Raw genomic sequence first — 20,557 nt, forward strand, 5'->3', positions numbered from 1 at the left:
GGGTAGTCGCTGAAAGTTTTCGTTTCGGAACCATGCAATGCCAACAACAAACAATAATAAACAGTTTGAATCATTAATTAGAAGGTCAGACACCACGTACATAATATTATATTGGCGTGATGGTCTTGAATCGAAAAGGAATGTGCTTGAATCAGCAATTTTTACCTACACATTTATATTACCTAAAGCATGTTCGTAAAAATATTAGACTGCAACAGTCCTCGTGGTTTGTTGAACTCACAATCAGTGGTGATACACACATGATAATAATATTATAGTATATTGTTTAGTGGATCGTCCTGATTTTATCAGATGCATTTTGTTACGATGGTTATTTTCTCTGTTTATCATTAAACATTTATAGATTTTAGATTCCGAGTAGAGCGACATGAATGTACTGATTTTACAAAGATGTGTGTGTGTGTGTGTGTTATTTTTAAATATATTATACCTATACTATATGTCTTTGAAATGGTTGCGACTTTTTTTTTCTGACCGATTTTCACAAGGCCAAAATAGTTCGTAACGCTTTCAGCTTTGTTTAGAAACGCAAATAGTCAATAATAATATTTGTATATGAATATTTGTCTGGATACATAACAAAATCAAATGACAAGCATTGGTTTTCAATACTAACTGCAGGTCCATATACCGCTCTTATATGTATAACGATGTAAATTATACAAAAATTAAATAATATGAATTCAATAAACATGATATTATATTTTGACTTTATTTTAAAATTATTTTTAATTGGTATTTTTCAAAACATCACTTATATACAATTCAGTGGAGCTCTCCCCCCCAAAAAATGTATGATTCATACATTTTCCTTGCAGTGGAAAAATAACGAGTAGCGTGCTACGTTAAAATATGCCTCGATTTTTTAGATTCTGAGTGGAGCGATGAATGTATTGGATTTACAATGATGTGTGTTTTTTTATTTTTATTTTGTGTCCGTCATCACCTAGTAAAGTACTTCGATTTTCAACTTCAATATCTTGTTCGATGTGAAAGTGAATCTAGACGGTGGTTTGAGAATATTTCCAGCAGTTTTTAAAAGCGCCGGGAAAATGAAAAGAAAATTTTTTTTATGAGCACCTGAAGTTTGAACTTGTCAAAACTCGTCAAAATCACGACAATATTTGCAAATTATTTTGAGTTGGTAATTCATAGAAAATTTTTTATTTATATACAATATTTGAAAAAGTATTACAAGATTTCCCATAGTGTTTCCTACAAAAGAAAAAAGTTTAACGAAATAGTTATTTTGTACTAATTCAAAAATATTATTTTTGGGTATTTGAATTTTTTTTAAGCATATTATTATATTGTATACGCATCAGGTACACACTATGACATTTTCAAATTCAATTTTTTTTAGTTAACCTAATATTATTAAAATATTAGTCTATTAGTAAAATAAATTAGCTTAATAACAATAATATCATAAAATATTCTTACTAATAAGTAATATTATTATAGTCTAGCAGACTGCCTTCGTCCAGAATCGTTTTTCGTATACAGCGATTGTATATCATTGAATTCAAATTTAAGTATTTAACACATTCGTCCCGGCCACCCCTCTAAACACATTATACTGTAATGTACAGTAAAAGGGTTAGAGAATTTAACAAGAGAATTTTCTACAATATAACTGTCAACTGACCCTTTTGGGGAATGAAAGAAATATGCATATATAGGTACGTTGTTTTTCACTTACTGTGTGAACGGTCTGAATATTGAGTTATAATGCGCTCGTCCGCCGCGGCGGCCGTCTGTTCCCTAGCACAACTTTATACTTACTATTTAAAAGCTTAGAATTTTTCTTACCTGTCCATGTTTCCCATTAAACATGCATCGTATTTCCAATTTAATATTCTTTTTTACACATGATTCTTGGAAATTCCGTGCAACCCTTCAGCACCTAGACAGGTATTTGTATCGCATGTGTAGTAACATATTTTAATTCATGACAATTATTATAAATTGATGCACGACCCATGTACGTCATTTTTATCATTTTTAGTTCGTTTTGTATTAAGTTACAATTTTCCATAATATGTTGTACAATCTTTTCAAGGGAAATCGTGTTGGATTTGCCTTACTTTTTACCATAAATTGTTAATGAGTATTGAACTATTGAATAATATATCTTAAGACGTAAAAAACATATTATGATAGTAATAAGCAACTATATAAATAACTATAGGAAACGGTACAATGTTATGTTGTTCAGGATATATTTTATGTTTTTATATAAGGACAGTAATGTGCGTACCTACTTGCATTTAGCCGCATAGGTCAGATTATATTTCATGGTTATTTACTTCATCCATGATTCTAAAATAATAATATTATTATTTCGTTTTATGTTCTGGTGACTATAAAAAAATAATATCTAGTTATTGACTTTATTTGTTACAACAATCAACTATAGGTTTAAAATATGTTCATATTAAGCAATGAAGCCTAATAATAAACGTGATTTTAAGTTATTTTGAATTTTAATTTTTACGAACGTAATACTTTTCACTTTTCAGATTACCTATTCTTATTTCAAACGCATTATACATTAATTTAATTTTAATAGTTTACTGTCAGTTATATAATATAATAATATACCCATGTACTATTAATACATATATTATGATCTATAATGTTTTTATTTAAAAAACAAATAGGTAATATAAAAACTTGATTTGAATTAAACATTTTTTTTTTTTTTTTTATTGATCGTGAAGCTCGGCAACTATGGCCATAGCTAACTATGGCTGTTTGTTTTTGTTTGTAGGGGAGGGAACTGTAGGTGTAACACGTGTGGGTAGTTTTGGCAGATTTTTTAGTGGGCACCCGTGGGTATCTGCCATGCTGCCCGGATGGGGGATGGCGGCACTTCTCTCCGGACACCGTGACTTGCCCGAACAAAAACGCCGCCCGTGAACCGAGGTTTGAACCAGCTTCGGTGTGCGTCACAACCGACGCTTTAGTCCGCTCGGCCACTTCGTCCTCCCAAACATTTTTAATTTTAATTGTATGGTGATAAATTTAGGTAGGTATACACTTATGTTGATTTTATGTAGGTATAAGACCCACATGAAAACAATTTGAAAATATATATTATTCAAGACTAGGCGTTGTATGTATATGGTATACCTACTTCGAAATCGATATAATATTATAGTATAGGTAACAATATGTTCGGTCCATCGAGGTGGTCGTGACTTGTGTAAATTGACGCATGTATGTGAATTATAAAAAAAAAAAATTATCGGATCATTGGACGTTATAATATGCTTATTTATTTTGTTGTCATTATTGGTATAAGTTATATTATGTTATCAATTAAGTGATTTGCAAAAAAAATAAAAAAAACGGTTTGTGTGTGTATGAAACATCGCGATATATTGCTATAGGTATGTTTATTAACTATTGTAGACACATATATACTTATCTTTAATAAATAATTATGTGTATCGTGTATTAAGGTACTAGGTAGGTACCTGCTGTAAATTTATGTGTAGATAAAATAAAAAATAAAAATATGGAACAGATTGATGTCTGATAAAAAAAAACATGTGTTTTTTTATGTATTTAAATAATAAGATAGGTACCGGTTGGCTGTAATTAATGTTAATAATATAAATTATAATATTATACATTAAAAAAAAAAAAAAAACGGGTAAGTGGATGTCGCTCTGCTGTACAGTAGGTTACAAGTGAGTCATTGTATAATGGATTGTATTAAAATTGAATTCAATGATATAATATTATCATTGTATAAGAAAAACGATTCTGAGCGTCTGGATATTTTTTATTGTTATTATTTATTATATCATGTAAGTTGAATTAATATTATAATATTATTATTTTTTATTCGTTTCTATGGTGATAAACAAAGCGTTAGAAATTAAAATCCCATTTTGAGCTGTTTTTCGTAATTTGTCAGTAGTTTTTTTTTCCGTCGCATTAAATAGTTATTGAGAAAATTGAAAAATGACCTCTTTAAAGTACCATCTTGATCCAATTTGCTAAAATATAAGATACTATATGTTGAAATCAAAGCACTCCTTCTGGTAAAAAATTTGATACAGAATAAAAAATAAAAAAAAACACTATTGTAAAACCACTAGCTTCCTTGCTCCGCTCAGAATCTAAAATCGATAAAATATTAATAATTTTTTAAGTAAAAATAAAAGTATCTATAACTTCTATAGTACTATACAGTTTATAGGTACCCTACTAACTACATTTTAACAGAAAAATAAGAAAAAAAATAGAATTGACAACCTATTAAATAAGAAGTGACCTTTTTTATTGTTGAGAAAAACGAATAATTACATCTGTACAACAAGAATATAATAATCAAATACAATAAGTAATATATTTTATAAAAAATGTAAAAGGCTTGACAGACAGTAGCTTGAGTGAAAGGGCTAGTGACGTATTTACAAACTTATTAATGGGCGGGGGCAATGTCATAACGGTGAAATAATTTTATAAATCAGTATAAAATGCTTAAACTGATCACTTTTAATCTGATTTTATAATCACTAATTATTAATTATGTAAAAATTCAAACTAAACACATCACAAATTATATAATAAATTCTGGTTTTCTTTTTATATTAACTAATTAGATATAATATAAGATCTTACGTGTCGTCGGCATTCGTCAAGACTCGAGAATAACATAACATACCTAATAGGTACACATGCAAAATTGGATAATCAAGAACAGTCTATAGAATAAATAATAAAAATAATGGTGATTAGTGGAAGATCCAATGGTGAAAGCTGAATGGTCTCAACAATTAGCAGAAAATAGTTTTTTACGAATACCTACAGTGTACCTAATTGCCAGTGGTGTTTTGGAGGGTATACGCGCGTATACCCGCGTATACCTTCAAAATTAATCATAAACTTAAGTAAAATAAAATATTAATTGCTTTGAAAACATATTTTTATCTTTATTTTCAACGATGGAAAATTATCAAATTTTTTTAACGATAATCGACTAATAACCATCATATCAATATCAAACAATAATTCATATATTTACAATTATAATCTCGGCTATGGATACAACTATTTTAAGCTATTAATGTTATGGACACAGTCCACAGATATTTTTATATTATCTGTGGTTATGGTTGACTTGAGGGACTGCCGATTATAAGAATGATATAATATTTATTGTATCGACAGCGGCTTCAAAAACAAAAGAGTTATTCACAGATGCCTTGTCACAATCAGTTAGATTTGGTAGAAAATAGCGAACTAAAACTAAAATAATGTCGCTCTGCTGTACAGTAGGTTACAAGTGGGTCACTGTAATGGATGGTGTTAAATTTGAATTCAATGATATAATATTATCATTGTATAAGAAAAACGATTCTCAGCGAAAACGGTCAATCAGCCTATGATATTACCAAGTATATTTGATGATAATATTATTGTGAATAAAGTAATTTATAATATATAACCTATTTACGTGGAGCGTTGTTTTAAATTTCTAATTCTTAGCTATAAAAGTTGAACATTTTATAAATTTTTAACTACAAAGTAATCAATAAATTCAAAATTTGATAAATGTTGTCAAAATTTGAACTTAAAATGCTTATAAAAAAAAAATCATGTCTATATATTTTTAATTTTTTTCAACTGTTACTGTAACAATATATCAGGAGCCTTGCATTAAATTTTCACGCTTTTTTACCCAACAAATAAAATTTTATTAATATTTATAGAAAAAAAAACTAAAAAAATTGAAAACTGACAATGTCCGTAAACAGCTCAAAGAGAGTCAAATTATTTTCAACATTTTATGGTGTATAGAAAATGCTAGTATAAACATTCATTGAAATTTTCAAGTATCTATAGTCATACGTTTTTGAATTACAACAAAATAAGAAAATCGTCACATGAGAAATCGAGTAAATATCAAATGTTGTAAAAATATGAATTTCAAACGCTCATAAAAATTTAATTTGACTTTCTTGTATTACATTTTCAAATCTTAAAGATTAAGATTTAAAAAGAAAATTTTTTATGAATTCTCAACTCAAAATAATATTATAATTTTCGTGATTTTTAAACTTTAAATGCTTATAAATAAAAACTGTGACTAAGGTTTTTTAATATTTTTCAAATTTCAATGTAAAAATATAGTAGGAGCCTTGTATTAAATTTTCAAGCTTTTTTACTCAACAAATAAAGTTTTATTGACATCCATAAACTACCATAAACTGGTTACTAGCTTATGTGCCCTAGAAAAAAATTACCATTACATCACTGCTAATGGCCCATATTTCGACTTTCTTATGGTACGGTCCGACTATATCCGATTTCGGCTGAACTATATTCGGCTGAAATCGTCCAAATTTTCGGGGGTATCGATTATCTGACCGATCATTGTATACGATTTGTATAATACGAATTTTATACGATTTATGTGTGAGTGTAGTGCAAATATTGACATGTTTAAAGTTTGAAGTGTTCAAATATTTCTAGAGGGGGACCCCCCCCCCCCCCCCATTAGAAATACGCCACTGGAAGGGGGCGTACAGTAACGCCACTTCAACTTCACCTGATAATAATACAATCAATAATATTATTACAATCAAAACAAGTCACAAACGATTTTAATTTATAATATATTAATTTTCAATCTTAAGATTTTATTTTATCACTATCTCACACTACATTATAGGTAGGTACTGCAGTAATGTAGTTGGTCACGCAAAAAAAAACTGCTATGACAAAACACTTATGACAGCGCAGTCTATCGATTAAAGTTATCAGCGGTCACGGACTCTTTGTGCACCGCGAATGGTTCTAAAAGCTGCCAAAAGATGTCATTGCCGTTATCGTCCAAACTCGAACGCTTCGATCGAATCAGGCACGTAAAAAATGGTTAAATTTAATATTTATATAGTTTTGATGGAAAATCGTTAAAACCAAAATGTTATAGGTAAATATATTAGTCATTACTCTCGTTTTATAATGTTTGGTGTTTGCCAAAACTTTATATTAAACTATTATAAGTAGCATGTTACAGGATATTTTTCCTCTGCAAGGAAAATTGAGAAATCATAGATATGTTTTTGGGTATAAAGCTGTGAAAAAATATTTAGTTGCATGCTACATTTTGTTAGGAATTTAATATTTTAAGAGGACGTTACACCGACATTTGTTGTCTCCGACTTGCAAATGCGTAACATAATAAATTGTACGCTCAGAAGAACACGAGTAGCTTCGTTAGTTTACAAATTAGAGTGAATAGACCTATTATACAATTTAAAGGTAAGATTATTATCTGTGCAGGGTCATATAGTTTTTATTATATTTTAATTTTAAAGCGAGTAATGAGTATTTAAAATTGTAAATTGTTTGTACATCTTAAAATACTCATAACTCGTTTTAAAATTAATATTTAGTAAAAAAGATATGACACTGCACAGATAATAATCTTACCTTTAAATTGTATAAGAAGTAAATTCACTATAATTTTTAAACCAACGGAGCTACACGTGTTTTTCTGAGCGTACAATTTTCTATGTTACGCACTTATAAGACGGAGACAACCAATGTCCGTTTAACGTCCTCTTAACTTGTTTTTTTTATTATTGTTAATTTGCGTTTTTATGGCAATAAACAAAGCGTTACGAAAATCGGCCTCGTAAAAATCGGTGAGAAAAAAAAGTTTTACCCAGCCCAAAAACATTTCTATTTTGAAATTTTTTTCACAAAAAAACGAACTGCAGGTATTCGTCGATACTACTACGGCAACAAGTGTCGGCATCGTCTGTTCGTAGCCGGTCGGAAAACTTTGACGAAGATTTACCACTCATGCCACCCAATACCTATAATGTGCTGCAATATGTGTTCAATATTGCCTAAATTTGTAAGATTTACTACGTCGACATTAGGTATAAGTGTTTATTGGTGGCGATAATCATTAATCGATACAATACGAATTGATATAATTATACTTACAATTGTATTATAATAATAATATGTATATCCAACGTTTATGATTTAAAAAAATGTGTTTTAACTATAAGCAATTTTATAATTTTTAATGAAAAACACTAAATTCATTTTTTTCTGAGAGGGGCCCCATCAATGCCATCATCTTTAAATCTTTTAAGTTTGTGTTTAGACTTCAATGACTTTTAAAATTTAAATAATAAATATTTTTTTACTGAAATTTAATTGGTAGATACTTATATTCTAACTTCTATTCAACTTTCAGGATGTGTATCGTAATATTAATTAATATTAACCAAACAGCTAGTAGAAGTACCTACCTGCGATCGATCTTATAGGGTACGAAACTTGCCGTTTGTAATTAGTTCAACGTAGGTAATTTTTAGACTACACTTTATTTTCTATGGTAATTTAAAGATAATATTATATATCCGTGGCCATGCGTTACCTACAATACGTTAATAGAGATTATTCAATCCTATAATTTACGATTTGACTTAAAATTATTGAACAGTATAATGATCACGATAAACAAAAATAATTGTTTCTATATATTATATAATATCATGTTTTATGTTGGCGTGCAAAGTACTGTAAACATAGTAAACTAGTATAATAGTATATTTTGTCCTGTGTAGGGTATAATACTATAAAAATATTTTTATATATACCTACCTCTTACATTAATACGTCATGATAATAGTATACAACAGTTTTGTTTGCAGATCACTATACTTACTATCTACTATATTACATAAATACATAATAATGTATACTATATTATTATACTGTACCAACCCTATACAGAGCGATTTTTTTTATCGTTGACAAGAAATAATATCTGATAGCGATAACAAAAAATTGGAAATTTTGTTTTAAACCTTTTAAACCAATTCTAAAAAAATACATTTTTTTTGCAATTGTCAATATAATATTATATTTTTTATTACAAATGTTAAAAAAATCTTTCAAAAATTCGCAGTTTCTAAAATATTTTTCCTAGGTGATTCGCGATAAATAAACCACCTTGTACTTACTATAAAACTGGTCGAAATAATTGGGGCGGAACTTCAAAATCACTTAAATGTATATTATAACATCTATACGCATAGGTATATGATATAACTGTCGTTCTATACATAATTGTTATTTCACTCGATTGATTATGATGATATTAAATTATTCGCGACTAAGCTGTCACATACAATGTTTGTATACTTTATTGCGAAACCACGGGCGTAGGTATATACAAATACACGCGTTTCCATAGTCTCCACAACTTAGCAACTTGCAAAAGTACAAACACCGCGGTGTCTTTGTGCTTTTACGCGATCATGCGGATACGGGAAAATAATATTTATAATATTCAAGTATAATAATATCTACAATACAAGTTGACCAGCGAAAGACGCCCATAACGATCGGTGCTGCAGTGCGCCCGTTGTCCTCTCGTTCGCAGTCGTTTAAAATATAACTACCCAACCGTCCAACTACCCAACAAAAATCGCGAATCCGCTCACGCACGCACCCTATTGCAATTTATTATATTATATGATAAAGTTTTTTTTCGTCGAGAATTTGACGTCGTCGGGGTTAATAATATTATTTATGATGGGCGTACGTAAATAATACTCGGGTATATAACTGTATGAGGCCTAACCTATATACCTATACAGTACACACAGCACGCGTCATCGTTGTTACCTATCTACGTGTTGCTGCACGTCAGCACATCGGCATTTTGAACAATCTCGGGGCACGCGAGGGTGACCGTATTTTATACTATAATAGTAATAATATTGAACCCCGCGACAATTATTAGACTGTAATCTGCGTAAGTGTTTTTTTTTCTTCAACACAAAACACCATGGCGGCGGAGGACTCGAAAAAAAATTGTCTCGGTTTCATCGACCTACGCTGTGGTACAAAAATCATAGCCATATTGAACATAGTAAGTACCTATACATAATATAGGTAATAATATATGTGATTATATAATAATAATTTAATAGTTTGATCTTTGATGTATGAGCCGTTGCGCTGTTCACTGTACAGAAATAATTCAGAGTTTGAACACTTGAGTTAACCATCCCGTTAACCCAATGATGTGTCTAATGTAATAATAATAATAATAATAATAATATATAACGACAAAACGAATATTATTATTATTTTCAACGGTTGTCGATAACATTTATTTATAGTGAACTGGCGTACGGGTTTAGCAGCGCACAGTTAATAACAAATTGCATATACCATAATATTATATACGGTTAAGTCCGAAGCCAAAGGTGGTTAGATAGCACAAGATAATTGCACTATTGTAGTATAATACGTCTTGTATGAAACCTACTATTTTTAATTATTAGTAATCACGGGATGGCTCTAGGAATGAAAAGCGCCAAAAGGGAGTAATAGGGTAGACACCTAAATAATTATAAACTGCAGGCTAGGAAAGCTCACTCTGCGAGGATGTTAAATGCCCTGCTTCTAAACGTAGTCACGTAGACAACGCAATACAACGGAACAAACCATAATGTCATGTACAAATGGTGTACAAATTAAAAACAGTTTGGTACCTAACCTTTATATTTTGGTACCATTTTGGTTCATTATTATGAATCTATATGAAATACTCAAATGTAGACATATTTTTTTTTTAATATTGGCTAGTATAAAATATATTTTACTTTGAATAGAAATGTTATAGTATCTTAATACAAACATCCGACTTGTTATTTTTAACAATTATGGCGTATTTATGAAATGTATTATGATAATTTTTTACACATTATCATCAATTTGATTACATTTAATAAATTATATAAAAAATTGTTTTAAATAATAGTTTATATACCTAGGTAATTTAATACCTAATATATATTATTTATTATAAAAACAATAAATATACTTATATACCTAACACATACTATCGTGTTATCCCAATAATAACAGATTAGTGTAGGAACTTACATAATATATTATATAATTTTTCGCCGTGTAGGAACTAACAAATTTTGGATTTTTTTTACCTTCTACTGCTTCTAGGCCTCATGTAAGAACTTACATTCGCTCAAATTAAAAATCTCCATTAAGCTTTCTTTCACTTATCCTCTTTATAAAAAAAATTGTTCTAATATAATATTATAATATAGGCTAAATTAAACACGGTCAATGGGGGGGGGGGGGGGGTGCTATAACCCCCTTAACACCCCTCCAACGCCTCTGTTCGTGGTTTTAAAAAGTGAAAAACTATACAGCATATAATAATTATTAATCTAGATAGTAGCAGATACCTACTACCTATCGGCTACCATTAAAATATAAAAGACTATAAATAGTACACATTTACAAGATAGAATCTTTGAAATAGTATCTTTGGGAGAGCTTATTCATAATGCCTATACCCCTTCCTTTATTATCTACGATCTACCCCATATCTTGTCGTCGCCATCACAGTTCACAGTTACATTGATTTGGGATTTCTAAATTCTATATGGACATTGAAAATAGCGTGTATAATGTCGGTGCCCATATATTATAGGAATAGAACAATAAATTAGTGCTCAAGCGCATTAACACTAACAAATTGGAAAGTGATCCTTATAATTTTTTTTTAAACACATTGACATACATTCTAAATGTAAACTTATAACTGTGTTATGGATATCTACGAGAATACAATTAATGATAATGTCTCATATAATATTTAACTGTGCACAGTGCACATGAAAAATCTAAATACATAATATTACTAAACACAGTATGTAACACTAAATAGGTATGTACACAGAAATTTTTTTAATTTTACAACACTAACACGACAAATAAAATTGTAATTATCTCCACGAACATAATATTATAATTAATTATGTACGCAAATCTTACCATGCCTCTATAAAAATGCAGGTTAAGCCTGGCTTCGATGTAATAATATATACCACACGCACGCACAATATTGTACAGCATTATATTTTATTATATTTGATTGATATCTTGTCTTATTATTTCAGGTTGTTTTGTTCTTAGCCATCGTATTGAATATAATATTTTTGGCAATGGTACTCGGAATAAAGGCTCGTTTATTATCCTCGAGTAAGTGTACTTCTTTTTACACCTATATTTTAATGTTGTATACATTTTTAGCTCGTGATTTTATCAGAACTATTTTTTATTAAAAAAGTGTCCGAATTTATCATTTTTTTTTAAAATTAAGATAATTTCGCTCTAAAAAATGAGATACCGCTTTCGCTTTTCATCCAGTATCGAAATAAGAAACTCATTGTACTATCCATAGTTTGAAAAATGACTAAAAAAGCTTCTCGAAATTTTTAACTCTTGTTAGATTCCGAGCGGAGCGTTTTTCATATTTTATTCTGTAATAGCGTGGTTAAATAATTCTAAAACACTGCACATATTATCTAAGTAAAACATAACAAATAGCGGCGGCATGACAGTGTATTATAATATTGTCCCGAAGCAGGAATTGCCCATATGTCAACCGATTTAAATTATAATGAAATCTGGAGTCACACTGGCCGCATGTCGCGTTGTCGCACCGACCTGTCCCCCACTCAATTTCGTTGACGCAGTACAAAGCTTTGGTGCACTAGGTGGGAGAAAATAAAATTATCTATGGTTACGACGCGTTTCATTATTGATATTACTGGTATGGTCTAGTAAGGTATATGGTATTGAATATATTTTGTTTCATTTCATTATAGACCTATAGACTATTAAAAACTAGGATATCACAACAAAAACACCTCGTTGAACTCCGTGTAAAAAATTGCTAAGTAAAAAAAAAATCTAATCTGTATATATCCTTATACTCTATAATGTTATAGACACTATAAATGAACTGATATCATGAATAAATGCCAAGTAAATGGAATTAAAGTATCTACACTTATTTCGTTTCAATCATTTTTTTGCTTGGCGAGATATTATTTTGGGAAGTGTAGATATGTCCATTATAATATTATAGGTAATGAAGTTCTAATGCCCTTTATTTATTTTGTTAATACCACGTTATTTCATGTCATACAAAGTATATAATTATTATTTTCTCGCCAAGTAAATAAATTATTTAATCAAAATAAGTGTAGGTACTTTAATTCAATTTATTTATCATTATTTTATTCATGATATCGCTTTACAGTGCTTAAATAGATCTGATTTTTATTTTATTTAGACAAATTTTTTTCGTTGTAATAAAATATATACACATCCACGTAGGAGATATTAAAATTTTTTCACGCAAATAATAAAAGTAAATATTATGTACTCATCACAATTTTAGATTCTGAGCGAAGCGATGAATGTATTGATTTTACAATGATTTGTGTTTTTTTTTATTTTTTTTTAATTTTTTTTTTATTTTTGTGTCTGTCATCACCTTTTAGGACAATAAAAGTGCTTGGATTTTCTTCAATAGTAACTTTTCTGATAGGAAAGTGAATCTAGTTGGTACTTTGGGGGGTCAAAAGTAAAAAATTCCCAGTAGTTTTCACAAGCGACGTGAAAAACAAAAGAAAAATTAAGGAAAAACGGGAATTTTTACGCAAAATCTGTTTTCGATAAAATTGATTTTGGTTTTTGGTGTAACTCTAAAAAAAATGACCGTAGGGACATGAAATTTTGACTGAATGTTTATATTAGCATTTTCTATACACCATAAAATGTTGAAAATATTTTGACACTTTTTGAGCTGTTTACGGACATTGTCAATTTCCATTTTTTTTAGTTTATTTTTCTATAAATATCAATAAAATGTTATATGTTGAGTAAAAAAGCTTGAAAATTTAATAGGAGGTTCCTGGGTTATTGTTTCAAAGGCAGATGAAAAAAATTAAAAATCCTTAGTCACAGTTTTTATTTATAAGCATTTAAAGTTCAAATTTTGACAAAATACGGAAAAATCACAAAAATTAACAAATTATTTTGAGTTGAGAATTCATAAAAATTTTTCTTTTTAAATCTAAGATATGCAAATGTAATATAAGATTACTCATAAGTTTGTCTACCTTTATCAAAAAAAAAAAATGTCTACAAGAAACTTAAATTAAATTTTTATGAGCGTCTGAAATTTATATTTTTACAACATTTGATATTCACTCGATTTCTCATGTAACAATTTTCTTATTTTATTATAATTAAAAAACGAATGACTGTCGATACTTGAAAATTTCACTGAATGTTTATATTAGCATTTTCTATATACCATAAAATTTATAAAATATTTTGACTCTTTTTGAGTTGTTTACGGACATTGTTAGTTTTCAATTTTTTTAGTTTTTTTTTCTATAAATATCAATAAAATCTTTTTTGTTGGGTAAAAAGCGTGAAAATTTAATATAAGGCTTCTGATATATCGTTCTAATAGCAGTTGAAAAATATTAAAAATACATAGGCACAATTTTTTTTTATAAGCATTTAAAGTTCAAATTTTGACAACATTTATCAAATTTATAATTTATTAATTATTTTGTGGTTAAAAATGTATAAAATGTTTAACTTTTATGGCTAAAGATTGAAAATTTAAAACAAGGCTCCACGTAAATAGGTTATATATAAATTACTTTATTCACAATAATATCATCAAATATACTTGGTAATATCATAGGCTGACTGACCGTTTTCGCTCAGAATCGTTTTTCTTATACAATGATATTATATCATTGAATTCAAATTTAACACCATCCATTACAGTGACCCACTTGTAACCTACTGTACAGCAGAGCGACATCCACTTATCCACCTTTTTATAAATGATTTTATACTTAGTTATACATAGGTAAATACTAAATATTGAAAATACGAATTTCTGCAGTGTACCTATGTGTATTTAAATTGATCATAGTCGATTATCGAATAAATTATTAAAATAAAAATATAGGTAAAAACTTATAGACCACACACACGATTGAATATAATTTTTTAATAAGAAGAACATCGATAAAATAAAAATATAAATCACAGGAATTCGGTAGGCATTTATAGTTCCGGCTGACAAAAATAAGATAAAAATATATTTTATTCTGATATTTTAACAGTAAACATATTTTAACAAGAAAATAATATTCGTTGGATTAATATAATTATTAATTTCATTATTTTTGTAATTTATTACTTATAATGATGTGTACCTGCCTACCTAGGTAATGAAGCCGAAGAAACCACAACCAATAGAATAAACACTATACATGGTTTATGTGCTTCGTCATTTATGGAAATTATTCTTCTTTACTTTAACCTTCGTCTGAAGAAATCAATACATGAAGTGAGTTGAAAATACCAATGTAATAATGCAAATAAAACAATATTAAAAATATAAATTAGCACAAATTTATGATTTTTCAATAAAATTGAAATCAATATTGGTGCTGGACCAATTAATAATAATTAGTTTGTCACGAGTACTCGTAATAAATATAATTATTATGTTATTTTTAAATAATAAACAATGATTTAAGCATACATAATATTATATGGAGAAACTCATATTTCATTTTAAAATCACTTATTATTAAATAAAATTATAACTTACAAGCCATATTGAGATTAATTATTAATTCAATGATAATAATTTGGACCTTATATATGAACTTACTACCTATACGAAATCATTGTACCTAACTAATCGTGAAAACTTAAATTTTCTTTTCAGCAAAATGTTCAAAACATCAAGCACTGGTTAGTGATGTATTTAATGGTTTTGATACATATATTCATTTACTACATTAGTGCGGCCTTAGTATCTGATCAGCCATTGTTTTTTTTGGGCATTGGACTCATCTCTAGTCGTATGTATCAAAATTCGGTGGTTTTTCGGGAAACCATTAACCGAATCGTCTCATAATATTATTACTGATTATATTTTCAGTGATCGTTTTATTAATGGTATACGTTGTAAAACGTTTTTACCACGATGAACTCGAAAACTTGGCCCCCAGCAACACTACAGACGACAATAATGTGACTACGTCACAGTCCGCATAAATATGCAGAAAGATCACAGATCGACAATGGAACCGAGAACTGGATTCCAGATGCAGTTGGACGCTGTACATGCTCTGCTAGACACGCACAAAATCTAATAATATTGCTTGTTATTGCAAATGTCACTTGATATTTTTAGCCAATAAACCATAGTTTATTTATCATAATATTATCAACGCAACTATTTTAATTGATGGTATTAAGTAAATGAATTGTATAAAATACAGATAATTATATAAGACAGACGGAAGTTCATCACATTTTCTTCGTTTTACACTTCGTATAAGACTATTATAATTTATAATACTTAATATAATAACAATAATTAACTATAATCATTGGAAAAACATTCATCATACAATATAATATCGTAGTATATAATATCTATAATAATTATCTTTATTTAAACAAAGCTATACTATGCTGTTTAATGTTGGTTAATATAGCCATAGGTTATTTGTTCATGCATAATTATTTTTCTTTATTTAAGATATATTTTACAAAAACATTTCTTTTTTCTTTTTTCCTTGTACAATATGTAATTCCATGTAGGTACGATATGTAGATGCGTCAATAAAAAAAGTGAAAGTGGGTAGATCTATAAAATAATAATATTAACAAGTTAGGAAAGCCCTGCACCCAGGAAGCGTGATAAATTCCTGGTTTCTAAACGTCAAATTATATTTTATTCTCATTTGATTCAAAGTTAATAATTGTAGGTAATAATAATGTTACGAATAATAAGATCGTTCTCAAATTGTTAACCAAGTCAACAATCCCAACTAGGTACAAGTAACTTACTACAGATGGATATAAGATGCGTATCTAAACTTAGGTTTAGAAACTAAAACTTTTATATAAAACCTAGAAACTTTCATTCCACCAAAAACAGTCATGACTTTACTTTCTAACCAAAGTTTGGCCTGATCTATATTAATTAAATTAATTGTTATACTGAGTGTCATCTCTGCTAATGTTTATCAATGTAAAGTTGTATGTATAATGCTATCAAGTAGGCTATCTACTTACATAAAAACAAATACACTATAATATCTACTATCTAGTATATCTAGATCCTAAACATTAGAACTTAGAAAACTATTTCGTGTTTAAATATATTTAATAGAAATTATTAAATTAGTTTAAAAACATTTAATAGATATTATTATTTAATTAGCTTAAAACTATTTACGTTTCAGAAATTGATTAGAAACACAAGCACAGCAGTTTTAATAATTTATTTTTTCGAGTACCTATAGCTAAACCCAAAAATACAATAAATGATAATAATACAATTCATTTAAATATGTGACTCAAATAAGGGATTTTAATATGATTTTATAATATATGAATACCGTAATAAAATGTAACTACACTAGTGCACTACATCAAGGACTGTATAAACACAGTTTGACGGTTTGTCAGTGAGTATATATTTTACAATTTACATACATTAAAATACCCTTTTTATATACTATCATCAACGATTGACGTCATATACTTACTCATAACCTAAATCCGTTATGACAATGGAAACTTATCTCATTATAAATAGAAGGTAAATAGTCAAATAAAATATTGATACGTTCATAATATAATCTGTATAATAATACAAATTTCAAAATTGCTTACGACTATGGAACTACTTACAAGTTATTTTTTTACCTTATAAATATATTGTTGAAAAGTGTTGGTCAAACATTTTTTTGTACTGTTATATCCCCACCGCTCGTATGAAAACTTTATAGCATCGTCAGGTTTGTTATTCGCCACCATCCATAATAATAAATATGTCGGAAAAAAAACAAAACAAAAAATAAAATAAATATAATAATTATAATAACAAATAGCTATAAGTAGTATATAAGTATACAAGCTGTCGTATTTATATAATGTCACATAGCTAAGCAGTGGCGGATTTTAAGCCTGTTTAAAGGGGTATAGAGGGAGCAAATATGAATATTTCAATACATTATTTTGACGTGGAGTTATATAGGTAGGTAGGTAGTACAAATTACAACAATTGAATGTAAATAATAAAAATGATACATTTGTTTTATTCATCAACTTGACTTTTTCTATTGTATCTATAAAAGCGAGGACTTACGCGATTCGTGGCGGTTTTGTCTCAAACCATGGGTTTTCAAACTAGGACGGAAAAATTTAAAGCGCTCGTTTCATAACAAATGGTAAGATCAGCTGGGTTATCGGTATGTTTGAAGTATGGAGTATGATTCGTTGATTATCTTGTTTAATAAAATATATTATATATACATAATTTGACATAGTGTAAAATATTCGTTATTAATTTTAAATTTGCCGCGCATTATTACGTACTAGTTTTAGTAACCCTAATGAAAAAACACCACGAGGTGCGTTAGCTTCAAGTTGCAGTTGTTATGAAACACACTATAGTAGACTAATTATGGTGTAGTTCGGCGTGTCCACGCGTGACAGCGCTGATCAAGGTGTACACCTCACATGCGCACTAGTTGATACAACACCCTGTGTATAACTGTTTATAAAATAATTAGGTATATTATTATACTGCAAACCGCACTACCCAACCCCGCCGGCTTTATATGCTCCGTATAATTATGTATCTCCACTATGATCATTCTTCAATTTTTTTGATTAGTTATAATATTTTGTATTTATAATATATTATAGTTTAAACTATTAAGACTGAATGTATAATTTATTATGAATTAAATATAAAAGTATAAATAAGTATAAAATTGTTACTTTTAAAACTCTATGAATATTGTTTAGTTATTTTATTAAAAATTTATAGTATTAAATATGTTATTACCAAAAACTTTATTTTATTACTAAAAAATTTTTATAGTTATCAAATTAAGTAGGTACAAGAGTTTAAGAGGTAAGACAATTTATTAATATCAAAATATGTTGCCGCTATAACAACAAATACTAAAAATCCTAGAACATAATATTATAATATAAGCCGTACTGCCAACATGTTTATAGATAATGGTACGGAACCCTTCGTGCGCGAGACCGACTCGCACTTGGCTGGTTTTTTTTGTACTTATCGTTTTTTTACATGCATTTTGGCAGTGTTTTTGTTGAGATAACACAAATTTTTGGTTTTATTATTATTATTGTATATTTGTATACGTTGTAAGATTAATTTACGATTTTACCTTTCAGTCATAAATAACAACAAGATGTAGCAGAATTCATTGATACCTTATATTTTTTTATAACTTATTAGTTTAACAATGATAAAAAGTATAGCTTTCTCATTAACGTAAAATTTCACAGATTACTGTATTATCAAATTTAATTTGCTATGATTTCTCAATAATTTTTTTTCGTGAATCGCGTTGCTTAAGGGACCTGCACGTGACCTGTTTTTTTACTCAAAAACATGCCTTACAGGAAAAACTCCCACGCCTCGTAGAGTGATCCAATTTCGAAAAAAGATTTTGTTATTTTTATTATGTTTGTCTTAAGCAACAAAATTAAAAATTGAAGTTCAATGCGTCCTGAGAAAAATTCTCCTCTTTCTAACAAAAAAAAAAAAAAATAATAGATATAAAAGACCACTGATGCGTGGAGTTTTTCCTGTAATGCGTATTTTGAGCAAAAAATCATGAATTTTATTTTTGTTCGACGGTGCCGTTGACATGTGCACTCATGCAGTGTGTGCGTAGATAGTCCGATACCCGCATACAATCACACTCACACTAATCATCATTGACGACTAACACAAATTCCATGGGCGGCGGCAAGAAATTGCATATTGCCTAAATATTGCCCCTTATTAATGACGCACGAGCAGGCTCCTAAATATAATTACCTGCCAGGGTCATGTGCTGTGTTGCTGATGTGTGCATTTTAAGGCGTTTGTCACGTTTCGGTCCTAATATTATCTATAAAACGGAATGATATAATTGTTATCGGTCAGGGAGGCCGGCAGTTTTACTTTTGGTCGGGTTTTAAAATACTGTACATAGTCAGTAGTCGAAAACTATCGAGAGTGTCGTGTTGGCTCCGCATAAACTATTGGGTATGTGAAACGAAAATAAACACATTATAATAACTAAACTTAATCTTAATAATTAATTAAATTAATACTGTAATAGGTAAACCTGATTATCCGAAGTAACCAGCAACAGAAGCTCGCAGTCCTTATAAATTCCTTAATTTAAATTATCTATTCGATTATTTTTACCATAATATGTTTATTTTGTCATGAACCTTAATTTTTATCATTCGAATGATTCGATTATCCCCATCACTAATAAGTACACACGACAAATGATCTAATATCACGCGGGTGTGATGCGTCATAAATTGCTACTCTGTAATTATGATGCGGTGTGGGCGGTTATGTTTGAACAAAAAAGAATGGCCGTCAAAAATTAAAATTTTAGGCAATCAATTAAAAATTAAAAATATTCCCGAAGAAAAAAAACGTAATACAATTTTCCTGTATTATCGTAAATAAATGTTCTATATTTGATAAGTATTCGTCGTTAGATAAAATAATACGAATTAACTACCGCGTATTGCGTGCGTTTTTATAATAAAATCTAAA

General features: G+C 28.8%; 1 protein-coding gene across 1 annotated transcript; it reads left to right on the forward strand.

The window, feature by feature from the left end:
- The first annotated feature begins 9,414 nt into the window (after positions 1–9,414).
- LOC132939741 (uncharacterized) lies at positions 9,415–16,219 on the forward strand. The gene is made up of 5 exons (XM_061007079.1): positions 9,415–9,943; positions 12,006–12,087; positions 15,153–15,274; positions 15,662–15,797; positions 15,878–16,219. Exons 1-5 carry the CDS (start codon positions 9,860–9,862, stop codon positions 15,991–15,993), a joined length of 540 nt encoding a protein of 179 aa, XP_060863062.1. The 5' UTR covers positions 9,415–9,859; the 3' UTR covers positions 15,994–16,219.
- The last annotated feature ends 4,338 nt before the right edge of the window (positions 16,220–20,557 follow it).

The sequence above is a fragment of the Metopolophium dirhodum genome, chromosome 2 (assembly GCF_019925205.1).
Source record: "Metopolophium dirhodum isolate CAU chromosome 2, ASM1992520v1, whole genome shotgun sequence".
In the NCBI taxonomy this organism is placed as follows: domain Eukaryota; kingdom Metazoa; phylum Arthropoda; class Insecta; order Hemiptera; family Aphididae; genus Metopolophium; species Metopolophium dirhodum.